This window comes from Astyanax mexicanus, chromosome 12 (assembly GCF_023375975.1).
Source record: "Astyanax mexicanus isolate ESR-SI-001 chromosome 12, AstMex3_surface, whole genome shotgun sequence".
In the NCBI taxonomy this organism is placed as follows: domain Eukaryota; kingdom Metazoa; phylum Chordata; class Actinopteri; order Characiformes; family Acestrorhamphidae; genus Astyanax; species Astyanax mexicanus.
The window spans coordinates 49,944,752-49,972,173 of NC_064419.1; the positions used below are offsets into that span (position 1 = coordinate 49,944,752).

Genomic DNA, 27,422 nt, shown 5'->3' on the forward strand with positions numbered 1-27,422 from the left:
AGCCAGAGAAAGTGAGGGGGCCGTATCACTGGTTAAAGTGTTTTATTATGGGATGTCTGCTATCTGCTATCCCGTTTACATGGGGGGTCCTGGGGAGAAAAAGCTGCCCATAATTGGTTACCACAGAAACCGTACAAGAGAAATGTTGGACATTAAAAAAGGTTATTGCTAACAGTTTTGTTTGTGAGTTTTGTTTGTTTTTACCTGAAAGACTTTTTAATAATTTCAGATGGTGGAAGGCAGGCCTGTCACGATAATTACGCTATCGATTTATCGTACGATACAATCAATACACAATAGATACAACCTCAATATTAGTGAGTTTTTTGCAAATATTGATATTACCCATTATGTTAACCTTTCCCAATAATGTACACTAAAATTAGGAGTGGATACATTACTATACACTAATCAGCATAACATTATGACCACCCATGTTCACTCTGTAGTTGTGTGTGTGTGTGTGTAGTGCAATGATTAGCATGGTGGTGGTGTATGAGGTGTTAGTGTGTGTTGAGCTGGTACAGTAAGTGGATCAGATACAGCAGTGCTGCTGGAGTTTTTAAACACCTCAGTAACACTGCTGGGCGATCACGACCTAAAAAACTATTTTTTTCACACAAAAAAATCAGATTTTCGATTATAATTAAAAACAAATTCCCACTACTAAAAATCAAACTACAAATGACAAGGAAATGGTTAAAAAACTAGGTTTACCTGTAAAAACAAAAAGAAAAATGTGATTGAAAATTGAGAAATAATGTCACTAAACGAGTCACAGAAGCGAGTATTGTTTTCAGTTTTTAGAAATGGTAGAATTTATTTCTAGCTAAATATATGCTTTATTCCACAGGATAAAATGGCGCAATTACTCTATTTTTAAAAAAAGCATTAATTCGATTAAAAATCGTGAAAATCTTCCAGACTTTATTTTATCTGCAGGGTGTTTGAGCTGTAGGTAGGAGTGTGTAAGAGAGAGTGGAGAACAGTGAGAGATGATTAAACACAGTGTTTAAAACCTCCAGCAGCACTGCTGCAGTATCTGATCCACTCATACGGTCATAATGTTATGCTTGATCAGTGTACAGTATATCAGTGGCTAATGCTAATACTGATACAGATCTTAAAATGACAGTAATATCATTTATCTTGCTTATTTTTTGAAGGATAAATCATAAAATATTAGCGTATTGATCGTGACAGGCCTGGTGGCGAGTTTGCTGTTCTGTTCGGAGCTGGACAGACCGACGGACAGACGATCTCCTGATCTTTAAAGTCCAAAAGTTCAACAATCTCAGATCACAGCAACGGTTTGGGCTGAAAAGTCCCGTTTCCAGCAGCCCACTGTCCAGCCAGACATACCTGAGAAAGAATAACTATAGGCTGAATTACAATCTACTCCAATTCCCATTACAAAGCTCTAAATTACAGTCCTCTCCTCTCATCTTCTCGCCCTCTCGTTAAAAAAATAAAAATAAAACAAATAAAAAAAGCACTAAAAGTGAGATCATCACAGTTTATCACAGTCTGTAGTGTACAAATAACCTTTTATTTTAAAGTTACGACGGAACCGTAGCTGTTGTGTAACTCTGCGTGCACACCTCAACAATAAAACCTGCAAAAACTGCATGTTAAACTGAATTACGCTCTCAATTTTTGGCTGAAACTGAAGAAAAACAAAAAAACGAATTGTCCAAAAGCCAAATAAGAAAAACTAAACATAGATTTTCACACTAATTGAATTATATACGCAAATTAAAACAGCCTAAATGTCTTTTAGTCTTGATTTTTAAAGAAAAAGCATTTACAGAACTACAATTTCTAAATGTATACTGGATATTTGTAATTTTTAACAGTTCTAATGCCAAAACTGGTGATCTTTTTTTGGTTTTGCCTTATTAAACCAAATAATTCCAGTTGCTAAATTCATTGAATTCCATTTATATATATATATATGTATATATGTATCTAGGCTTTTTATTCCACCTAACGATTACAAACTAGAGATGCCCAATGATAGAGTAATTATATCGGTATCGGCTGATAATAAAAGAAAAAGTTTGTATACATTTGGTGGAAAAAATGTGATTATAAGGGATTAATACTAGGTTACTAGGGATGCACGATAATAAAGGAATTATATCAGCATCAGCCAATTCCTTTTTATTTTTCCCATTTTTCCCCAATTACCACAGCCAATTACCCAACCCACTCATTAGGACTCCCCCCCATCACTAGTGATGCTCCAACCAGGAGGGTTAAGAAGACCAGCACACGCCTCCTCCGACACATGTGAAGTCAGACTCCGCCTCTTTTTGAGCTGCTGCTGATGCTGTAGCATGGCCGAGTAGCATCACAGCTCTGTTCTGATACATCAGCTCACAGACACAGCCTTGTGCTGATCCACATCACCCTAGGAAAGATGAGGGGAAAGAGCGCCATCTACTGTACTGTACCCACCCAGAGAGAGCAAGCTGCATGACCGGGATTTAAACTAGCAATCTCCTGACCATAGTGACAGAGCCTTAATTCGCTGGACCATTCGGAAACCCAGGCATCAGCCAATTTAACCAATTTTTCAAACCGATATTTGCTGATTTATTTAATATGCTGGAATGGGGCCAAGTAATGGTGGTCGTACTACTTTAAAATCTATAGATTTAAGCATTTAATTTATTTTATTCGTTTTGAAAGTATATAATTATATAATATATAATTCTACCAGGGTGTGTGGTCTTTCTTTAAAGTTATAAATATGTAATATCAGAATTTAGCAGCTACAGTATGTGTAATATATTGGATATATATCGGCTCAGAATTCCCACATCGGTGCATCCCTAATACAACCCTGACCTTATTTATATCATTTGAAGAAAGAAAAACAAAACAGTAAACTGGTGCACGTTAACTTGCTCAGAATCTGCTGATTATTTTAATAATCATTTCAGTGTTTTATTTCCCTTTAAAATCAGATTTTGGAGGGAAACAAAAACACTAAAATGAATAACAAAAAGTAACGTTAAACTTTACAAAACACAAGAGTTGCGTTATTGCAAATTAAACGAGTATTAAATTTTAATACAAAAAATATAATTGATCCAAATCAGAACTGAAAACATCAGATTCAGTGTGTTTCTGCTGTTCACACTGAGTTTCACGAGTGCAGGTCGCTACATCGGTTTTGTTGCTGGAGGTGTGCACGCAATAAAAGGCCTCGCCGTACTTCCTGCCAAATGAAATTCTTTTGCAATTTTATGAGCGTGCATAATTTCTTCGGCTTCGATTGCCTGTTGTTCTACGCTCTCGACCAATCACAGACGACCCTGTGCAACGTCTGCGTCTGTTCGTTTTCTTCACGATTACATCTCGTTATTCGCTTTAGCTACGCAAACATCTGCAACAAGTACGCCAAGGCCTTTCCACATTACCATCAGCAGCATCAGCGTCCGTCCGTCACCAGCCCTTAAAAACCCACATCAACTAAATACAACCAGAGCTCTGAGATCATTAATCTCAGCTGATATTAAAGGTATCGTGTGTTGGACCCCGAGTTTCCCTAGATGGAAGAAGATCTATTGAGGTAGAGGAGCGACGGAGAAGAAGAGGAGGCTTTAGAGAAGAGCCGGGCCATACGGTACAATACTGTATCACGATATTTAAACACATTTATCATGTTCTTTAAAAACGCTAATTAAATAATAGTTATTTATTTAAACTCAGCATTTTTTATTATTTTCCTCTCTGTAATAAATGTGCTGCTGGTCACAGAGTGTTTACAAGCACTTTATAATCTGATTACTGGCCATTAGTCATTCGTTTATCAGTAATTTATTTATATAGTGCAATCAGATATTATAAAAAAAAAAACTAGAGGTGGGTGATATGGCCTTAAAACAATATCATGATATTTTATGCTATTTTTGCGATAACGATACTCTTACTATTGCATACGATATGATTAGGCACACCCCTAATAACTGAGATATTAAAAAATACAAGAATTTGATCAGATTTACAGTAACAGAAGTCAATAATCCAGAATATCATGATAATAATAATAATAATGCTACACTCCAAATATCTCCATATATCCAGGAATAAAGTAAAATAAATGATACTGGACAGATATAATGTCTCTAGTAGATATATAATGGGAAATGAGAACAGTGTAAATTTTTCTTTTGATAAAAACAGTAAAAATGTAGAACTCTAATGTGAGTTATATAATGCTTATATCGTCCTCGCTAACTGGAACAACTGCTAGTGGTTAGCTGCTAATGCTCCAGCCTTAGTGCTGGAGAAATTCCAGAATCTAAAACTTACTGTAAATAAACAGAAGTGCTTTACTCACCAAAATAGACAGTTTCCAGGAGAGATATCTGTGTAGATTAACATCCAGCACTTGTCTTTTTTTTTTGTTATAACTTATTTATAATAAAAACCTTTAGAGTGTCTTTTAAAATGCGCCTTATATTCCGGTGCGCCTTATAGAACGAAAAATACGGTAATCTTCATCTTCTATCTGATGTATGATCATACTGCAGCTCTGTTTAAAAAAAAAAATAAAAAAGCCACATAGCACATATAGTGATGTGATGCTCAGGTTTTACCTAAACTCTGATTTTTTTTTCTACACTATCTGATTACACGTTAAAGTTAATTTAAAGATAATTTAAAAGCTCTTATCCTGCTGATGTTCTGCAGTAATCAGATGATGAAGTGAATATATAAACGTGCTCAGTCTTCTACAACCGATCGATGATCTGATGAGAGAAGCGTTTATCGCTTATCACAATAATACAAAAATCGTATTAAAAAATCGTGATACAATAGGAAATATGGTGGTATTGCCCGGCCCTGCTTTAGAGCATTTGGAACAGGTCTAGTGGTCTATCTTCAGTGATATGATCCACAGAAAGGACAGAAACGACAGAAAGGACATACATATTACATACATTACAAACTCTAAAACACAACGGACTCCAAAACATGATTACTCAAAAATAAAATCATCTGTTTTCGTAGGAAAATATAAAAAAAGAGGAAAATTAAAAAAACGACACAAACGACCGAAAGTTCCTCTCAGTGAGCTTCATCACCATTAGTATCATCATCATCATCATCACCGTGGTCGTTGTGATCATCATGTGTGGTCGTCGTCGTCGCTGTCGCTGCTGGAGACGGGCACCTCCGCGCCGAGTTTGCGGAGCTTGGCCTGGTAGTAGCGCTTCTTGGCGCGAGCCGCTCGCTCTTTCTGCCGGGCGGCGCGGCGCTTCTCCTCCCAGACGCACTGCTGCAGCAGCAGGAGGCTCATGGTCTGCTGGTGCTCCATCTCCAGCGCCTCCTGCCGGTGCGTCTCCCAGCCGGCCGGGTCCAGCCCCCGAGCCTCCGCCAATCCGAACGAGTTCTCCGCCGGCGCCAGGACCGGCACGTGAGGGGGCGGGGGAGCGGCTGCCGACGCCGCTGCCACTGCTGCTGCTGCTGCCGCCGCCGCTGCCGCAGAGCCTCGGCGAGGAGCGTCGAAGCTCAACCCCCTCAGCCCGGAGGAACCCAGGCCCGAGCCGGATCGGGAGTGGGCAGGGTAGAAGAGCGAGGCGCGGTGGGCGGCGGCTCTAGAGGACGAGGTGGAATGTGAGTGGGCGTGGTAGGGGTGTGACGGGGAGGAGGGGGAGGGGCCAGGCGATGTTCCGGACCCGGAGTTCTGTGGGAGTTCGGGGGGCGACGCCAAGCCGACATCGATGGCGACGAGCTCTTTACTTTCCAGCTCCTGTAAAATAAATAAATTAAATAATTAATTAATACATTTAATTTAACATTTTAATTTTACATGATTTGCGCAGAAAATACTGCATTTGCAATTTTCAAAAAAGTTTAGAATTAATGTTTTTAACACGCTATAAAACATTACGGTGAAAAACTAATGTACAATATTTAGTTACAAAACATAAGCAGAAAATATTAAATAAAACAATATTATTTAAAAGAATGACACACGACAACATGATGAAGAGTGATGATAAAAAATAATCAATTAAAATAAATAATGATGGCTATCTGCAAATAATATTGATGACATTCAAAATCTAAATCTGCAGTTTCGCCTGTCACAATAACTTTTATATATCCATATTTTTATTTTAAGACCATTTTAGTGGCCTTAAACATTTAATTATTAAGAATATTTAGACTTTTCAGACTACTTAGAATTGAAATGATGCTCACGAAGCAGAAAAAAGTGACACAATAACTGTGAATAATATATGATAAACATCATTAATATCATTTATATAATTGCCAATTGATTTATGTTAAAATTAATATTCATCAAACTGTTGTTGCTCAAATATGTTAAATACTGAAATCATCTTTAATACATTTAAAATCTTTTTTTCTGAGTATGTTCTGAGCATCAGTATTCTGGGAAATATTTAATTTTACTATATTAAACAGCATATAAACTAAACAGACTCACTAGTTATAAATATGAACAGATGTAACAGAAGCAGTTTTAGTGGTATGGAGTGGAGAACGAACACACTGACATCAAACTGCTGATAATGCATTACATCATTTTGGTCCAGATCCTCTGGCTCGTTCCCATTGGTCCCTCCGATCCCTGGAAAAAAGACAAACAAAACGAAAAAAACGTGATAAACTTATATAAATATATTTTTGCCTTTGCTGATAATTTATGGTGTAACAGATAACCGACAATCAGTGATCTGTCCAAATCTCCCTCCTGCCCCGCCCCTAAACCCATACATCACTCAGTCACCCAGTGACTTCATCGCAACGTCACTTTGTTTTAAGATCGTGTAGCCCTAATAAACACCACAGACAGGATGCACCTGGATATCTGAGGAGGAACAGGTGAGACAGGTGGAGTTTACCTGGCCCCGGGGAGCTGTTTGTGACGACGTAGCTCCCGTCTCCATCCACATCCTCCAGGTTAGTGATCAGGTTCGGCACCAGAGCCATCACTTCTCTCTGCACCTGCAGGAAACGGGGAAAAGAGAGTATTAAGAAATAGGCTTTAAAGAAACTTTAACATTTATTTTATTTATCTACAGTGTCTCATGTATAATATGTATAAAATGCTGTAAAATAACAGTGCCTTCAGACTTTTGGAGAACAAACCAACACCTGTTATCCTTTTTAATTCAGATAGAATTTAGAGAATTTAAGCTAATCTTTATTTATTTTATTAGTTTTAAAGTAATACATGTGTAATATCAGATATCTGCTCAGAATTCCCACAAATCAATTAATCAATAAATCAATTAACCTTTATTTAGTCTCAGATTTAAATTGAAACTAAACTGAAACGGAGAATCACCTCATTTTAAATGTAGCTGAATATTTAATATTGAATGAAGAAAAACTAAAAATTAAAATAAAGTTTATGCGAGCGCTGCACTTATGGTGGTCAGTGTGTATCTGTGTTATAAATCAGGTCAAACTTTTGGAACTGGTCCGAGACCAAAAAGCAAAAAAAGCAAATTAAAGCTCTATCTGGACGGGATGATTTTCTCAGTGTAGCATCTGTGTTAAATATTTCACACTTCTACTCTTTAGTGATTAAAACTCCTGCATCCGGGCTGCAATTGAATAAAAAGGAGGACCAGTGAGTTTTTAGGCTTTAGTTTTTCTCGGTCACATGACATCATCACGGCGTTCAGTAGCTCCTCCATTTCCACTCGCTGTTGTGTTTTTCTTACGTGGATCTCCATGGAAACTATTGCGCGTCCAAAATGTAATTACGGTGCGCGGCAGTGGACAAATATCTATTTTATTAAAAGTGAGGAAACGAAACTCAGAGATGTGCGTCCGGACAGGACTAAAATTACCGGAGGAGCACGGAGTTCAGAGAAAAACAGTAGATAATTCAGCCTGTAATTTTCTCAGAGGACGTCCGAGAAAAACACGTACACTGTAAACCCGTACGTTTGTTTGAACTCAAATGATTTAAGTCTGTTTTACATAAAATTGGATTTTTCTAAACAATACTCAACTATTTTGAGTTACTGTACTATTCAAACTGAGGACTTTGAGTTGAACCAACTTATAATAACTGAGTTTAGTCTGTTTTGCCATCAACAGTTTCTTTTCTATTGGCTTCTTTCACACTCTATTTGCATACTGGGCGTGTCCAACAGTTTCTGACAGACACTCACCATCAGTGTGTAGTGATTCCCCCCCTGGGCTACCTTACAAATAAATCAACTTCCCCTTTAGTTGTAAGACCTTAATGTTTTAATTTATAATAACTCAAAAAAATTGAGAAAATCAGCTGCCTTAAAAAAAAGTTAGGTAAACTCAACTTATCTGGTTCTTACATATATGCTAAATGAAGTTTTTATTACCCATTACTTAACTTTTTAAGTCTCAATTTTTTTAAGTAAATTTAACTTATCCGGGCTTACAGTGTACATGGTTGTTCTGGACAGGAATAAAATCACAGAGGATAAAAACTATCCCAAAACCCCCTGAGAAACTAATTCCATCCAGATAGGGCTTTAGAGATGTATTTAATAAGACGGTAGTGACTGTACCTGTGTGAGGGCGGTGAGCGGCATCCCCGACGCCTGCTGCTCCTGCCGCCTCTGCAGCGCCACCCGGCACTCCACCTTCAGCCTCTTCCACAGGGTTTTGAGGGAGCCCACGCTGCTGGGCGGCCGGTTGGGGAAAGCCTCGTTGAAGGCCTGGGCGAGTTCGGCCCACACAGCGTTCCGGTACACAGTGGTGTTGGTGTCTTTACGGAAGTCCTGCACGGCGTCCACCACGCTGTGGATCTTCTGCAGCAGGTAGAGCTTCTGCTCCAGAGTGAAGTTGGGCATCCTGTACGTCATGGTGGTGAGCATCTTCATTTGCGATGTGTGTGAATATGAGAGTGTGTGTGTGTGTGTGTGTGTGTGAGGAATGCTGTTGGTATAAAGTCAGGAAGGATCACACACAGAGGAATAAGGCTGCTGGTCAGTCGACTCGTTCATGGAGTTCTAACCTGGTATACAGAAGCGTCCATTTACGTCCAAAAGTACAAAATGTTCTATATGCTATAAACGCTACATAACAGAAGTTATGGGGTTATGTATTCATCACAGGTCTGTTGTGAATTTGGTCCCTTCGATAAGCGTTAAGTCACATTTGATGCGACATACTTAAAAAAGAAAAAGAAAAAAAACTACAAAATATATAAACTATATTTTAAGAAAATAACAAAAATATAAGTTTAAGACTCTGTGTGTGTAAGGCTGCTCGGTCAACAACGGCAACATCCACACGGTGGGCCTGCTGTCCGTCGACGCATCCGGGATCTGAGGGGAAAAATAAAGATAAAAATAAATACTTATTAAATATCTTTTGACATAATAAGTAAGTTGTAAGTTTTCTTTATTTTTTTAATTATTATTTTTTTTACCACTGAACAAATTAAATAACCTTAATGAATTTCGCTATCTAAAAACTACAATTAACAATATTTATTGAACAAAAAAAAAAAGAAAATCATAAAATGGGATAAATATTCATTATTCCCCATTTTTGTAAAAGTGAAATAAAAAACTAGAACCCTGGAAAATAACTTTTTTTTTTTCTTCACTAAACCAAATGGAAAAAACACGTGAAGCATATATAGCAGATACATGGTTCATGTAGTCAGTCTCTCTGTAAGTTATAAATGTGTAATATCACTATCTGTTTATATGTGCGTTTTATCAGATACCGGTAGATATGCATATTTTACTGGCTATCAGTAGATATATACATTTTATCGTTTATCGGTAGATAATACACATTTTATCAGATATTGGTATATATATATATATATATATATATATATATATATATATATATATATATATATATATATATATATTTTTTTTTTTTTTTTTTTTTATAGAGATTTTATTGGATATAAAAGTAGACACACATTTTATTGGTTATCAGTAGATATACACATTTTATAGTATGTCGGTAGATATATAAATTTTATCGGATAGCAGTAGATATATACATTTTATCGATTTTGTCATATACTGGTAGATAATACGCATTTTATCAGATATCGGTAGATATGTTACATATTTTATCGGGTTAAACTGTCAAATTCTGTAATAATTGTGAGTATTAGTGGGTAATAACTGAGCGCTGTTAGGAGGAATTCTGCTGCTGTAAGTGATCAGCTCTCTGTTTCTCTACTGTTTTATTAATTTACTGCGGGTTTTTTTCTGTTACTGTGTTAAACTGTGTTTATTTAAAGGTAAAAATACAAAAAACAAGCCTTATATTAGAAGATGCTCCCAGCAGAAGTGTATGTAGGATCGTTAAATAGCTTAAATCACTGTATCACAGTAAAATGAAGGTATAGATAAGATAATACTTTATGAGTCCCACAGTGGCGGAAATTCACAGTATTATATGATATACACATTTTATCGGTTTATCGTGTATTGGTAGATATACACATGTTATCGGTTATCGGCATCGGCTCAGACTTCCTGAATCAGTGCATCCCTACAGAACAGGAGTAAGTTGCAGCAGGAGAGCAGGAGAAAAGCGGGAGTTTGAACAGGATATAACAGTGTTACAGTGAGTAAATCTGCAGTGTATAATGTGTATATTCTGAGGTAAACGCTGAGAGAGTGTTTACAGCTGAAGCCCTCAGCCCGAGACTAGGTTTAATCCCTCTGTCTGCCCGCTGTCTCCCTCCCACACATTGATCTCAGCTCAGATTTATATTAATATCATTATTACACTGTAATAAATATGATATTACACATTAATGCGCTGATTCTGATGCAGTTTCGGGGTTTTAGCGCCTCTAAAAGCCTCAAAACCGCAACTTTAGCCCGTCTGTTTAGCCCGCTTAGCCTGTTAGCCGTTAGCCGCGCTGCTAAACCGCTGCACCGTATTAGCGGGTTAGAGACTAGGATTAGGGCTAACGCTAAGGCTAACATTTCCCCGCGCGCCCAAACACACCGAAAACACCCCACGAGCCCCGCGCTGCAGCCCGCGCGCCCCGGTACACTCACCTGCACGCGGAACGATTGAACTCCGCTATAAATGATACTTTGTTGCTCCCACCCCTTTATGTTTGAGCGGCCCGCACCAAATTCAAACAACAGAGAGCTGCTCTGCGCAGCGGCCGCAATCTGCGTAACCGGGGGAGCGGGGCAGCGGCGCGGTGCGCATGCGCTGCGCAAATCCCCGGATCTACAGATCATACCCGCCTGGGATTCACTAACACTGCGCGGAGCAGATGATCTATAGATCTGCGTCTGAGTGCCGCCGAGACTCCGCTCATAATAATAAACAGCCGGAGAGATATTCCTTTATTCTTATTACTACGCTGTAACACGCTGCTCTCACACCATATATATACACCCGGCAGATAAAACGAATAATAATCTGGATATATTCTTCCTTTTATTCGTTTTTTTAACATTCGTTATTGAATGTAATGTAAAAAAGAACATAATAACCAGAAGTTTAAAGAGAATAGTTTTTTTTTTTATTGAAAGTAACAAATTATGTCCAAAAAATCATTAACATTCCCATTGGATAAACTATAAAAACTTAATTTCTTCAAAAAAGTCAGATACCACATTACAAAATTGCAATTACTAAACCCTTAGAATTGTTCATTTGTATGTTTAATAACCCCCCCCCCCCAAAAAAAAAAAATCTAAAAAGCAATGATGGAATATTTAAGCAAACATATGAAGGAAAGAATGGACGCATTGTGTGTCTATAGATAGACATTTTTCCTTTCTTTCTTTTGTTGTTTATAACTAATTATATGTGTTTTAGAGGCAAGTGTTTTAGAATACATTTTACATTGTATTTCTATATTACATCAATTGAACACATTATATTACACAATCCAATAAAAAAATAAAAACAATGCATTCCCATAGAACTGCAATAAAATAAATATATAAACTAATTGGAGTGCAAAGAAAAATAGAAATAGATTTTAAAACATTTTAAATATTTATTGTGAAATTTGCACATTGACCAAATTGCTGATATTTAAGAATTAAAATTGTATGTGTTAATAGCAGCTAAGAAATATATTTAAAAATGTTTTTATTTAATTATGAAATTGCATATTTAACACAATTGCTGATATTTAAGTATAATATAAATGTTCATAGCAGCTGAAAAATATATTTACACTTTTTATATATTTGAATATTTTATTGTGATTAAAATATATAATATATTTTTGGGTTATGTGATGTAGGTGATATCTTAATTTAAATTTTGCATTTTAAATATTTGTTTACTACGCCACCGCCATAAACATAACCTAAAAGAGAGAAAAGTCTCCAATAACTGATAATTATATATTATACAAAAAAGTATTAGCATGATAAATAACCTACATAATACAAGATAAGAATACATTTCTAAAAAGTTTAGACAAAATATGATTATATGTGTTCTCCAGTCGTGTTAATTTTGAAATTGTGTAATTTGTTAATTTACTTTAAAGAAATGTAACGTAAAAGAAATACTGTAGAAATATAATGTTTAAAAGTCCTCCAGTAGGAGCGCTTTGATCTACAAAGGGGGCGGGACGCTTCAGTATGCTGGGCTGTGATTGGTCAGAGCTTTCGGTTGTGCGGAAGTTACCCGGATAAACACACATGTCTGCCCGCAGTGAGACACGCTGGTGCTGAATATAAAGAGAATTGAGTTAAATTCTGTAATAATTCGGATTATTTAGTTTATATATTTGTGTGTATGGAGTTGTGAGTATTAATAGGTAACAACAGAGCGCTTTTAGGAGGAATTCTGCTGCTGTAAGTGATCAGCTCTCTGTTTCTCTACTGTTTTACTGATTAACTGAGTGGTTTCTGTGTTAAACTGTGTTACTCTGGTGATTATTTAAAGATAAAAACACAATAAACAAGCACTATATTAGAACATGCTCCCTGCAGTAGCGTAGGTAGGATATTTAAATAGCTTACAAATCTGTATCACAGTAAAACTAATGTAATGCAATGTATTTTATCTACCTTAACAGTACAATATATACAATATAATATAAATAATAATAAGTAAAGAAATCTTAAGACTGCATTTACAAACAACTGCACATTGCCTCTTGGTTGCACAGAGTAATGGAACAATATTGTACATTATGTTACACATAGAGGTGATTGGAAACAGTCTTTTATGCTATATTATAGTTTAATAATTTTAATAAAAACACTGAAGCAAATAATGAAAAAAGCTCAGGTTGTTTGATGCACCCAAAAAAAGCCAAATTATCATTAAAAACAGAAAAAACATAAAATGATTAAATAATAAAACATGAAATAATTGGCAGATAAATTGTTAGATTTTTAAAAGTATTTAATTTGTAATTTTTGCAAAAGATTTACACCTAAAATGGGACTTATGTTTCTTCACTCAACGTTTATGAATGAATAATTTCTCTAAAAGTACCAACAACTAACTTTATTGCAAGCAGTTAAATATGCAGAATGTTGATTAGTCAGCATTACCGCAAAGCCTGAGGATTGTGGGTAATGTAGTGAGAAAGAGATAAGATACAACTGTAAAAAATGAAGAGATCACTTCAGTTTCTGAATCAGTTTCTCTGATTCTGCTATTTATAGGTTTATGTTTGAGTAAAATGAACATTGTTGTTTTATTCTATAAACTACAGACAACATTTCTCCCAAATTCCAAATAAAAATATTCTCATTTAGAGTTCAGTTTGGTTTGATGGCTTGTGATCATCCATTTGATTATATTCCAGAGGTTTTCAATTTAGTAAAATCTTATTTATTTTCCAGAGCTGTAAGAGAATGCTTTATTATAATCCCTCAGTGAGGAAATTTACACAGAGTTACAGCAGCAAATGAATACCAAAGCACACATAAAAGGAAATAAGTACCAAACTACTATTACTAACACTGTAAATATTATATAATATAAATTAAAAATGTTTGAAGAATATATACATGAACTGTAGCTGTGTGTTTTTCTGTGTGTTGTAGTGTACAGGATGACCTCTGCAGAGAGCTGCACTGTGCTGGAGAGCTGTGCTCTTGTGGCTCCGGTCACTGCGCTGGAATTCCTTAGAGATGATTACCTGCTGACAGGTGTGTGAATTGGTATTTTACAGTTATTAATCAGTTTTGAACATCTCTGCTGGATTTTCTCAGTCAGTTTTATGAGGTAGAGTCTCCTGGAATTCAGGCTTTCAGTTAACAGCTGTGCTGAACTCATTAAGAGTTAATTACTTGAATTTCTTGTCTCTTAATAAAGTGTTTGAGAGCATCAGTTAAAGTAAAGTAGTGAAGAGGTAGAGTTACAGGTATACAGTGAATAGTGAATATTTGAGTAATGTTCTAATCCAGATTATGAGAAGAAACAACTACTCAACTAAATAAAAAATGACTTTACGAAAAAAGTGTCAAAAATGTTATGATAGAGCTGGGCAATATGACCCCGCCCCAAAAATAAAAAAAAATAAAAAATCTGATTTTCAATCAATATTTTTTACCCTACTTAAACTACATACCCTATCAAACTACATATGATAAAGACATGGTTAAAAACAAGTTTTTAATTATTTATTTAGTTTTCACCTATATTTTCCCTTTGTGGTTAAAATGCAACTAGAAATAAGCAAAAAAAAAAGGTTTTAGAAAACTTTCTCCAACATAGTTTAGGTACTGACACAATGCACCCTCAATTAAAAAAATAAATAAATAAACACAGCCTCAAAAACAAATAGAAATAAATAAAATGGTGTCATTTTTGATAAAACTTACAAAATAGAAAACAAGTACAATTTAATATGCTATTAAGTAAAGACTTAATAGACCTCAGCGGGAGGGAGGGGCTAAGCTCTCTGAACCACGGAAGCCCACTTAAAGCCCAATTAAAACTCAGAGAAAACTTTTCATTTTCATAAAAACACATCGAACTTAACTGTAAATTTGAATTAGTTGATAAAATTAATTAATCACCCAGCACTACGTTATGATGATGATGATGATGATGAAACTGGCGTTTATCAGGACTGCTGCAGGAAAAGGAAGAGTAAGAGTTTCTTCAGTTGTACAGGATAAGATCATCAGAGTTACCAGCCTCAAAAACCACAAGTTAGTCCAAAACATTAACTGGTATATTTTCCTTTTTTTGTTATTATTGTTATATATATATATTTTTTTTTATAGGTCAGGGACCAATCCTGACTCTCTTCTCTCTGGAAGGCTCACCCCGACTTCGTGCATCACAGAACGTTCTCCAGAACTTCCGCATCCATGGCATACGGCCCAAACCCCAAACCTGCCATGATGCTCATGATGCCAAACCCAACCCTGATCAACCAACTTCAGATGAAATCACAGAACTGGCCATTTTTGGTGGAAAAGGCTTGCGTCTTATCAACGTTAGCCCTTGTGGGCGTGGCTTAGAGGTGGCCGGCCCTCTGATGGAGCTCCAGGATTGGGTGCTGGATGTCTCATGGCTTATGGATGAGCCCTGCCCCTTACTGGGCGTGTCCATTGCTCATAACGCTGCAATCCTACTGGAGCCCCAATCGGGGAAGGTGCTGAGCTTGTGCTCGTGTGCGGAGGCGTGTCTTCTATACTCCGCGCTTCTGATTGGACAAAGCTGGGAAGAGTCTGTGCTGGTGGGAGGGACTGTCTTTAATCAGCTTGTGTTATGGAGGCCTGGAAGGACTGGTACAGGCCGACAGTGCCAAGCTGGCACCCAAGCTTGCGCCCTAACTGACGCCCAAGTCGAGAGGCGTCTTCTGGGGCACAGCGGTGTGATTTTCAGCCTGTTTTACCTCCAGAGCTCCGGGTGGCTGGCGTCGGCTTCAGACGACCGCAGCGTCCGCTTGTGGCACGTTGGCGAGCTGAGCGGAAGTGGAGGGTGCGGAGTAGAGGTGCCCACATGCTTGCGGGTACTTTACGGGCATCAGGCTAGAGTGTTCTGCGTCAGGCTGTCCCCAGGTTGGGTGTTCAGTGCTGGGGAAGATGGCGCTTGCTTGTTGTGGGAGTGGGAAGGCGAGGGTAGAGTTGGGCGCACCTTGAAAAGCCACAGATCGGGTGGCATCAGATCACTGGCGGTCAGCAATGCCAGTGTTGGTAAGAGAAGCCGGTGGGTGGCTACTGGAGGTGCTGATGGAGGGGTACGGTTGTGGAAGGTGGTTGAGCAGAGCACTAATAGTGAACTAAAAGTGGAAGTGGAGAAAGAAGATTCTCAGATGGATTTGGGTTTTGAGGGAATCGGTTGTCCTAAAGTGGTACGTTCTGTAGGAGGAGGGCACACCGTCGTTACCTGCACTGACCAGGGCCAGGTATCTATGCGTCAGGATGGATCATGGAAGGAAATTTGGCACGGTGGACCAGATTTTCAGTCCTATTGCGTTATGGAAGTGGTTTGCATTCAAGGTGTTTGGGTTTGTGCGGTTGGCAACCTCAACGGAGGCGTTCAAGTGTTTCCTCTTCGCCAACCCGGTGGAGGAACCTTCCTGCAAGCAAGTGAGGGCAAAATCCACTCATTACAGTGGGTGGAAAGGAGGAAAGGTGCTTGCAGTAGAGGTAGTTGGTGCCTTCTAGCCTCTGGTTCAGAAGGTCTGGTCCAGAGATGGACTGTAGAAGTGGCGGAAAACGAAGAAACTGGCTTGTTTCTGGTGCTGCGCAAGATGACGCCATTCCTGTTGCCGCCCTGTGCCAAGCAATGGCTCACCGCCGCAGTTACTGTTACAATTCACTCTGGAAAAAAGAAGGTGCTTTGGGTTTGTGGAGACCGTCGAGGCTCGCTGTTACTCTACAAAGATGAGAAAGAGAAAAGTCAAAGAGAGTCAGTCCAAGAAGAAGATACTCAAGAAAGAGTTGTTGGCATCAATGCGCCCATACCTCCGGTCGCCACGCTCTTTGGCGTCCATGGAAAGCAAGGTGTTACGAGTGTCTGCGAGCGCCGGGGCGTCTGTTACAGCACCGGCCGTGATGGTTGCGTACGAGTTCTGGCGCTAAACAAAGACTCCTTGAACGTACGCCGAGTCCATCATGCCTGCAAGGGAATGGACTGGTTGGAGAAGGTCTTGTTTCTGGACTGTAATCAAGGCGAGACATGGAAGGATGGAAACGTAGACGACGAAAATGAGAAGGAACATGAAGAAGAAGAAGTAGAGGAAAGAGAGGATAGAACCTCAGAAAGAGCACTGGAGAATGGACAAGTTGACAGAAACGTAGAAGAAAGAGATGAAGGAGATTCAGAGAAAGGAACCTTCTTCGAGGCAAGGTTCTTAATGGCCGGCTTCCACTCTGTCGAATTCGTTTTGTGGGATCCGATAAGGCAGGAGAAGGTTTTCACCGCAGCGTGTGGAGGAGGCCATCGGTCATGGGCTTATATTCCTTCGTCTGGCGACCAAACCCTCGAACAAGGTACTCTAATCTTCATCAAGCAAGGAACCATCATGGCGTCTCGTTCTTTAGCCTCATCAACAACCGAGATAAGAGGCCACACCCTGAGGGAGGGGCTTCACGGCCGTGGACTGGCATGTGTCTGTCGCCTCGGTGAACTTTCCAAACCAGGTGATTCATCTGAAAAGTGGGAGGTGCTTGTTACAGGTGGAGAGGACACCACGGTGAACGTTCTTGCGGTCAGACCTGATCAGGGCACGGTGAAAGTTCTCGCCGTTATTGCTGACCACATCTCCAACATTCGGACGCTGGCTGCAGTCCCCAGAGGAGCTAAAGGAGACGAGACAAATGGACGATGCAGAGACATGTCTTTTTCCACGCTGGTGTTTTCAGCTGGAGGGCGGGCCCAGCTGCAGTGCTACCGCCTCCTGATTGGCTGGGATGAGCAGACCAACCTCCCTACCTGTCAAGTGACTCAGATCGCTGGTCACCGATTGGACGAGAAGTGGGAGAGGAGGCGGAATCGGCACAAGACCGTGAAGATGGACCCAGAGACAAGGTATGTACTCTATATGTATGTCTCTACTTCAGTTTCTGAATCAGTTTTTCTTATTTTGCTATTTATAGGTTTATGTTTGAGTAAAATGAACATTGTTGTTTTATTCTATAAACTACAGACAACATTTCTCCCAAATTCCAAATAAAAATATTCTCATTTAGAGCATTTATTTACAGAAAATGAGAAATGACTGAAATAACAAAAAAGATGCAGAGCTTTCAGACCTCAAATAATGCAAAGAAAACAAATTCATATTCATAAAGTTTTAAGAGTTCAGAAATAATCAATATTTGGTGGAATAACCCTGGTTGGTTTTTAATCACAGTTTTTTTATATGCATCTTGGCATCATGTTCTCCTCCACCAGTCTTACACACTGCTTTTGGATAACTTTATGCTGCTTTGCTCCTGGTGTAAAAATTCAAGCAGTTCAGTTTGGTGGTTTGATGGTTTGTGATCATCCATCTTCCTCTTGATTATATTCCAGAGGTTTTTAATTTGGTAAAATCAAAGAAAATCATCATTTTTAAATGCTCTCTTACTTTGTCCTGTACTGTAAGATTTGTGTCTGTGTGTTTCCTGGAATGAGCCACTACTGATGCTCAGTATCACTGATGAGTCTCTCTCACATCCAGTGTCTCTCCCATTGACTGATCCACTGCAGGGAGTGAATGAAGTGCTTCTGTGTTAATAGATCTGCTGTATTGATTTGTAGGTACATGTCAATGGCGGTGGTTCAGGACGGCGTGGAGGAGGTGCTCCTGGCACTCGCCTGCAGCGATGGAGCAGTGAGGTGTGTGTGTGTGTGTGTGTGTGTGTGAACATACAATAAATTGTTTTGCATTTTGTGACACATTCTGATTAGAGATGCACAGATGTGGGAATTGAGGGGTGATGCCGATTAGTGGTGTGCAATATAGCCCTAAAATAGTATCACAATATTTTATGGTATTTTCTCAATAGCAATACTCTTGGCGATATGACAAAACACTGAATTAAAAACATTATTTTAAGAATACACTACTGCAACAAAATAAAAATGTAATTCTATTAATGCATACGATATTATATATCACACCCCTAATAACTGAGATATTAAAAATACAAGAATTTTATCAGATTTACAGTAACAGAAGTCAATGATCCAGTACTAATAATAATACACCCCAAATATCTCCTTATATCCAGTATTAAAGTAAAAATAAATGATACTGGACAAATATAATCTGTGTCTAGTAGATATATAATGGGAAATGTGTGATGTTTTCTTTTGATAAAAACAGTAAAAAAGTAGAACCCTGATGTGATAATTAGGGGGGGGGGGTGATATGGAACCATATTTCAAGGTATAATATCAATAATCACGATATTCCAAAATGTTGGCGATATTATTGCATTCGATACAATATGATACGATATGGCACACCCCTAATCCCGATATACCAATATTACAAATATATTGTATCTGCTGATGCTGATATACACATTTATAACTTTAAGAGAGACTAGGTGCTGGTCAACGAATTAGAATAATTTGAAATAGTGAAAATTCTTGAAATTCTTTGAATGCATTTTTTGTGCAGAAAGCAAATCAGGTGTTCACCGCACCTGTCCTACTCGTTAGACTAATCACAGAACTCCTTACCTGTAAAAAAATTTGCTCAGCTGAGCTTTCCAAAAGGCCCATTTAGGCCATTTAACTGTGACACTGTTGTTTTATTGAATTAGAATAATGGAGAAACCGTTTCATTGAATTAGAATAAATGCTGGAATTTTTGTTTTCTGTGAAGAGTGTTCACTGTGCAGTATAAAGTCAGGGTTGAGTAGAATTTCTAAGTTGTAAAATCAATCATGGGTAAGCAGCGCGACCTCTCAACCGGAATAGTGCCTCAAATTCAAGCCCTTCGCCAACAAGGCTTGACCCAAACTAAAATTGCTGAGCAGCTCGGCATCAGCCAGTCTTCCGTCTGCAAAGCTCTCAAGAAAAACTGCAGCAAGCGCACCAACTGTTCCGGCGTCCGAAAAACTTCTGCTCGCGACAACAAGCAGCTGAGAAAGATCGCAGTCAGCAACCGGTTCAAGTCCACTTCCGAGCTCACCGACTTGTGGAACAAGCAGACCGACGCTGACGTCTCCAGATCAACCACTTACCGTCGTCTGCGCGAACTCGGCTTCAAATCTGGCGTTCCAGCAGTAAAACCGATGCTGAACAAGAAACAAATGGAGAAACGGCTGAAGTGGGCCAAAGAACACGGCGAGTGGACTGCTGAAGACTGGCAGAAAGTGGTCTTCAGTGACGAATCACGCTTCTGCATCTCCTTCGGTGACCAAGGTCCTCGTGTCTGGCGTCGTGGTGGCGAAACCTACAACCACGAGTGCGTGAAAAGATCCGTCAAGTTTCCCCAGAGCGTTATGGTCTGGGGATGCATGTCCGCTCGAGGTGTAGGGAAACTCTGCTTCCTCAAGAAGACTGTCAATGCTGCCGTATATCAAGATGTTCTGGAAACGTTCCTGATTCCGACTGTTGAGGAACAGTTCGGCGAAGAAGACTTCATATTTCAACAGGATCTTGCACCGGCTCATGCGGCAAAGTCGACCAAAGATTGGTTCACTAAAAAACAGCTTGAAGTTTTGGCATGGCCGGCCAACTCGCCTGACCTCAACGTCATTGAAAACCTTTGGGCCATCGTCAAGCGGAAAATTCGCGACAGAAAGCCTACTACGCTGGACCAACTGAAGCAGAACATCGCCACTGCCTGGGAAGCTGTGAGTGCGGAAACTTGCGACAAGCTGGTCAAATCGATGCCGCGGAGACTTCAGGCAGTCATACAAGCCAAGGGGGCAGCCACAAAATACTGAGAAAGTGATGATTGTAATTATAATAAAAATTATTCTAATTCAATGAAACGGTTTCTCCATTATTCTAATTCAATAAAACAACAGTGTCACAGTTAAATGGCCTAAATGGGCCTTTTGGAAAGCTCAGCTGAGCAAACTTTTTTCCAGGTAACGAGTTCTGTGATTAGTCTAACGAGTAGGACAGGTGCGGTGAACACCTGATTTGCTTTCTGCACAAAAAATGCATTCAAAGAATTTCAAATTATTCTAATTCGTTGACCAGCACTATATTGACTATGTATATTATTTATTGCTCTCCAAAACAGCACCTTTACAGGTGTAGAAAAAAAACATTCTTACCTTTTGTTAATGGAAGTCAGTTTAAAAATGTTTAATTTCAAGTAATTTTGGAACATTTCTATTAGTCCATGTTTTATAAAGTTTGGATATAATGTAAAAAACAATGCTCAGAATTAGGGATGCATGATTATATCGATATCAGGCGATAACTGCTTGGATCTGATTAGGTCAATATTTGAAACCGATACTTGCTCTCCTATAGTTGGCTGAACGTCTCCAATTTAGCTAATTTTAAGTCTTTTTTATGAAAGTTATAAAGTTATACTGGGTGTGTACAGTATGGACAAAACTATTGGGACACCTGCTCTTTTATTATTTCTCTTAAAAATAATCCTATTAAATATAGTTTATCCTGCTTTTGTTGGAGTCACTGTGAATTTTAAGATTTAAGATTTTTATTGCCATGTCACAGAGTAAAGGTGTACAAGTGGAAAAACAAGAGAACAGTATTTACAACACGTAGAATAATAGAAATAATAGAAATAAAATATAATATACAGATAACTTTACAGTGTAAACAATATACACAATACACACAATAACTTAGACTATAGACATACTGACACATGGTTTTGCACTGAAATATGCTAAGTAAGATATAAATATATGATGCTATATAAATGTGCAGATATCTAGAGTATATGTCTGGAAGTGATTAAGTAGTCTAGTGTGTGTGTGTGTGCGCATTTGCACATGTATGTCAGCAAGGGGTGCAACTTAAAATAGCTAAATAATGCCTTCAGTAGTGGAGGAGTCCACAAACATTTACATATATTGTGTATTTATACGGTTTATGAAAATACTGCACCAAATAATATTATAATGCATATGATTATAATCTCTCTCTGTCTCTCTCTCTCTCTCTCTCATTCTTCTCTCTCTCTCTCTCTCTCTCTCTCTCTCTCATTCTTCTCTCTCTCTCTCTCTCTCTCTCTCTCTGTCTCTCTCTCTCTGTCTCTCTCTCTCTCTGTCTCTCTCTCTGTCTCTCTCTCTCTCTCTCTCTGTCTCTCTCTCTGTCTCTCTCTCTGTCTCTCTCTCTGTCTCTCTCTCTGTCTCTCATTCTTCTCTCTCTCTCTCTCTCTCTCTGTCTCTCTCTCTGTCTCTCTCTCTGTCTCTCTCTCTGTCTCTCTCTGTCTCTCTCTCTCTCTCTCTGTCTCTCTCTCTGTCTCTCATCCTTCTCTGTCTCTCTCTCTCTGTCTCTCTCTCTCTCAGGATCTTCAGTGTGGGAGAAGACAGTAGGAAGGTAGAGCTGCTGTGGGAGAGTTTTTATCATCAGCGCTGTGTGCTCAGTGTCGCCTCCTACAGCCTGGAGGACATATATGGAAAACAGTGAGTCTATAATTATAATAATAATAATAATAATAATAATAATAATGGGGAAAAGAATTTAGCTTAAACATCAGAGTTTTAAACATAATATGAAAAAGTTCCATATCATTTATATCCACCACCTTCCACAGAAGAGGAGCTGCGTCTGTGGTTGAAGGAACTTAGTTTAATAAGTTAGTAGTGAGGGTTTGGCAGCTTTGTGCTCTAAATTTTGATGTAGTAACTCGTTTAGTTTTTACAGGTAGTGAGGTAGTGTTGCCCAACCGGTTCTGAGTATGTATTGTTGATATTTAAGTATACTCAACTTCGTAGTATGATACAGTGCATTCTAAAGTATAATCCAGTGTCTGAGGAGAGCTCTGTGTCGTCTCTGAGTTTTCCCACCGCTGTATTTATGTTTACACCAGCTCAGAGCCTCATATCAAAACATAAGCGCGTAAACAATGTTTAGAATCATTGATTCCAATCTGCACTCGATTCCTGAACTGATTCACTCATTGAGTCAAATCTACACTCAACCCATCACAGATCACATGATAACAATTAATGAAATCTCTGCGGATTTTAAAGTTAAAATGTCTGTCAGGTTTTAAATGCCTTATTATTCTGGTTTTCCTCTGCTTTTCTAAATCGAAGCAAGCATCAATCTATTTTTCAAAATTTCCTGGTAGGGAGAGGCTCTCTTCACATTGTTAATCTTTTTTAGTTTTTTTTCTTTTATTAACAATAAAAAATAGTACTTTTAGTTTCTCTATTATCCATACATTTTGAGATGTATATTGAGATATTTTGGCAGATATCGTATCAAAAGTCATAATTGTGATATCGTGACGACTCTACTACACACTACTGCACACTACATACTCAAACACTAGTTAGTAATTAGTACTTAGTACACAAGTGGAATGTACCCCTATAACTTTACAGGTGGTGTTCTTTTTTCTTTTTTTTAATCCAAAAGCAGTGTGTAAGACTGGTGGAGGAGAACATGATGCCAAGATGCATGAAAAAAAAAACTGTGATTAAAAACCAGGATTATTCCACCAAATATTGATTTTTTTCTTTTTTAACTCTCTGTGACTCTCTCTCTCTCTCTCTCTCTCTCTCTCTCTCTCTCCGTCTCACTCCCACCCACCCCAGGCATGTGTTGTTGTTGAGCGGGGCTACAGATGGTGCTGTAGCTCTGTGGGATCTGACTGCAGTGTTGGACAGTAAATCCGGGGACAGCTGGCTCGGTGAGTCAGCGGCCGATAGAACGGCTCCACATGTATAAAGTACACACAGTGGGAGGGCTGGTCCTGGGTCAGATGTATACTCATTTATTTGTACACATTAGAATCTGACAAACAGAAACTGATCCGAAGATGAGCAACGCAGGGAAACTAAACACAGCTAAACACACGACACAGCCGCCGCCTCAGCTTTAATCCCAGTCTACAGGATCTGTGGGCTTGTTGGTTTGGGAGAAGCTGGGTTTTAAGTTTGAGAAGTTTTTAGGTTTTTAATCCTGGGCTTTAACTTGGGATTAGTTATGGTATTTATATGGCTAGAGATAAAATTGATGTTTGGCTGCAGTCATGCATCCCTAAAATTAAAGTTTTTTTACAGTTAATGTAGTGTTTCTCGTAGATCAGGGGTGTCCAAACTTTTTTTGTTGGAACCAGAAGGAGAAATATATTTGAAGTCACGGGCCACAGACTCTGTAATAAAACAAATAATGAAATATACCACTTTAAATAATACATTTTCCTGATTATTTCATTTACACACCATTTTACTTGACTTACTATCTTTATCTTTGACAGTGTTGTGTAAACTAACTTCAAACTTTCAAATTGATGTTTAATTTCATGATGTCTCTTAATATAAAACTCCTTAATTACGGCAACTTTTAGACTCTTTGGCCCGTTTTTCTGCGCTAGAAATGGCACCCTCTCCGCTTTTAGACTCTTTGGCCCGTTTCTGACACCTAGCGTTCAAACTTTGAATCTCACATTATAAAAACCTGCTTAACAGCGAGCCAACTTTCATTCTATTTCTAAAATACCTCGCGGGCCGCTCCAAAAAAGGAAACAGGACGCAAATGGCCCGTTTGGACACCCCTGTCCTAGACAATTATTGCAGTAATTCATGTTATATTATATACACATGTTAATTTCCTTTGTGTGTATGTAAACCACACAAGGAAAACTGAGAAAAATGGTCATAATTGATTGGATTTTATTTAAAACTCTAAACACGTATATTTGGTTGCACAGCTCTGACCAATCAGAGGAGACGATGTGCTCATGTGGTTTATTGGTGCGTGGCATTTTGGTGCGTTTAGGTGTTTTTACGCCTGTGTGAAACCAAACCAAACAGAGGGAGAAACTGAAACTCCAAATAAACAATAAACTCATCAACTGATCCAGATCATAGAAACTTTCACAACTACGGGTGTGAAAACATCCCCAGACCAAAATATCTCAGTATCGACAGTCAGATATGCTGTAGGGTGAATGCTCCTGTCTTTTTAGGCTTCATTCTGTTTTCAGTTAACAGTGAAATTATGTCCTTCACCCAAAAACTCTTATCTTGGTCTCATCTGTCCACAAAACGATTTCCTAGAACAGGGGTATCCAAACTACGGACCACGGGCCATTTTAGCGAGGTATTTTAGAAATAGAATGAAAGTTGGCCCGCTGTTAAGCAGGTTTTTATAATGTGAGATTCAACGTTTGAACGCTAGGTGTCAGAAACGGGCCAAAGAGTCTAAAAGCGGAGAGAGTGATCAGTTGTAGCACAGAAAAACGGACCAAAGAGTCTAAAAGCAGAGAGAGTGATCAGTTGTAGCACAGAAAAACGGACCAAAGAGTCTAAAAGTTGCAGTAATTAAAGAGTTTAATATTAAGAGACCTCATGAAATGAAACATCAATTTGAAAAATCTTAGTTTACACAACACTGTCAAAGATAAAGATAGTGAGTCAAGTAAAATGGTGTGTAAATGAAAGTAATCAGGAAAAAGTATTATTTAAAGTGGTATATTTCATTATTTGTTTTATTACAGAGTCTGTGGCCCGTGACTTCAAATATATTTCTCCTTCTGGCCCCCAACAAAAAAAGTTTGGACACCCCTGTACTAAGAAGAACTTAGGATTACTTACAAACGTTTGAAAAAAAGTTTAGCAGTAAAGGCAATTTATGGATTTCATTTTCCAGCAGGACTTGGCACACTGCCCACACTGCTCCTAAAGTAGCAATTGGTCTAAATATATAATATTCAAATTTTTTAAGACACTGATTTTTGGGTTTTCATTGGCTGTAAGTCTTAATCATCAATAATAAAAGACTCTCTGTGTGTTTAACACGTCTATATAATATATGAGATTTACATTTTCAGCTGAATTACTGAAATAAATATTTTTTCAATGTTATTCTAATTTTTTGAGATGCACTAATATAAATTTTATCATATCAGCCCACAAATAATTATGAATAGAATTTCACCCATATTATGCAAATTCCATCACTGTCCAATAAATGACTAAAAATTGACTTTTTTTCATGTTTTTTTCATGTTCTTTTAATGTCTTTCAGGACCATCTGTCCCCTGCCTCTCTGTCCCCGTCCATCAAAGCGGAGTGAACGCCCTCGTCATATCAAAACAACGACACCAACAAACACCTGATGACATAATCACCATGGCGACCGGCGGAGATGACGGACAGTTATCGGTGATGAAGATCAAAGTGGAGATGAATCAATCAGATCAGACTGAGAGTCTGTGTCCACAGCTGCTTTCTCATTGGTCGGTTCCGCTGGCTCACTCCGCCCCTCTGACCGCCCTGACCACGCTGAGTTCGGCTCGGTGGGCGTCGGCCTCTCCGGATCAGCGAGTTTGTGTGTGGCGTTTGTGCGATGACGGACTTCACCACCAGGGGGCGATGTTCACGCACACCGCAGACGCTGCAGGAGTGTGGGCGTGGCAGAGGGAGGAGCCAAATATAGAGGGCGGGGCTTATGTGGTGGTTTGTGGGCAGGGCTTACAGCTCTTGAAGTTGATGGAAAGACGACGAGAAGAAGAAGAAAAAGAAGAAGAAAAAGAAGGGAAGGAAACAGACAGACTGAGAACGAAAGAAATAGAAAGACGAAAAGTTGTGTTTGGGGATCGTAATAAACAAAAAATGTAAATATTTAAATTTATTTAAAATACTCATCATGATGAGACTGATTTTATTCTGGCTTTTAACATTCAAAATAAAATATATTCATTTATTCATTCATTTATATTAAAGTTGTGTTTTTGTATAAACCATTGTTGTGTCTGAACAAAACATTGTATCTAATTTTCGTTTCATCACACGGAGATGTAAGAAGTTAGGTTGCGAGGCGATATCTTGTGAGTGAGGTTGATTGAACACTGGTCAGTGTGCTCATGGCAAGGCCTCAGAAATTATGAGAGTGGGTGGATGGTACTTTATCCCAACTTTTCTGAAGTTGTTTCTCGTATTTGTGTTTTGGGGATGTACCGGGAATGCATCTTAGCAGTTTGGACGCTCCTCCCTTATTGTGATGTCACAATAAGGAAACCTGCATAGAACCAGCCTGACTCCATCCGTTATTTGTCAACCCCCATCAGAGCCCCACCCACTAGATCAGTTAAAGGAACGTTTCCATTTCAGTCTGCTGTTTGAGAACCACAGATAGCACATACAGCAGGATTATCAAGTAGACTTCGTTTGAGGAAGGGATCTGTACCCACTGTTTGTGGCTACTCAGTCTCAGATGAGGGAGATGTTTGAACTCTCAAATAATGAGATTTATGCTTCTATCACAGCTAAGTATGCACTAGTTTGTAACACTAATGTGTGGTAAGCACTCAACATAAACATGGGGCGTGGCCTGCTACAGCTTATTTGCATAAAAGTGTCCGAGCTCTAAAAATGTCCCGTTTTGAA

The 27,422-nt window shown here is 38.7% G+C and overlaps 3 protein-coding genes across 7 annotated transcripts in view; 1 reads left to right on the forward strand and 2 right to left on the reverse strand.

Moving 5' to 3' along the window:
- si:dkey-20d21.12 (uncharacterized protein LOC556245 homolog) overlaps nt 1-27,422 on the reverse strand; it is a 231,458-nt gene that overhangs the window by 5,526 nt on the left and 198,510 nt on the right. The window lies entirely within an intron of this gene.
- LOC103025540 (fibrinogen silencer-binding protein) lies at nt 26-11,163 on the reverse strand. Of its 2 annotated transcripts, none has more exons than XM_022666122.2 (5): nt 11,031-11,163; nt 8,553-9,314; nt 6,891-6,993; nt 6,567-6,616; nt 26-5,767 (listed from the first exon to the last, which is right to left on the reverse strand). In XM_022666122.2, the coding sequence occupies exons 2-5, from the start codon at nt 8,865-8,867 to the stop codon at nt 5,144-5,146; spliced, it is 1,092 nt and encodes a 363-aa protein (XP_022521843.2). In that variant the 5' UTR covers nt 8,868-9,314; nt 11,031-11,163; the 3' UTR covers nt 26-5,143. The 2 variants fall into 2 exon arrangements, with proteins under 2 accessions (XP_022521843.2, XP_022521842.2); XM_022666121.2 differs by having other exon boundaries at nt 6,543-6,616.
- wdr6 (WD repeat domain 6) lies at nt 10,157-26,740 on the forward strand. 4 transcript variants are annotated; one of them, XM_049485600.1, is made up of 7 exons: nt 10,157-10,169; nt 14,013-14,117; nt 15,201-17,958; nt 18,673-18,750; nt 22,368-22,484; nt 23,625-23,719; nt 26,062-26,740. In XM_049485600.1, the coding sequence occupies exons 2-7, from the start codon at nt 14,021-14,023 to the stop codon at nt 26,652-26,654; spliced, it is 3,738 nt and encodes a 1,245-aa protein (XP_049341557.1). In that variant the 5' UTR covers nt 10,157-10,169; nt 14,013-14,020; the 3' UTR covers nt 26,655-26,740. The 4 variants fall into 4 exon arrangements, with proteins under 4 accessions (XP_049341557.1, XP_049341554.1, XP_049341556.1 ...); XM_049485597.1 differs by lacking the exon at nt 10,157-10,169 and adding an exon at nt 10,515-10,587; XM_049485599.1 differs by lacking the exon at nt 10,157-10,169 and adding an exon at nt 12,633-12,806 and having other exon boundaries at nt 13,809-14,117.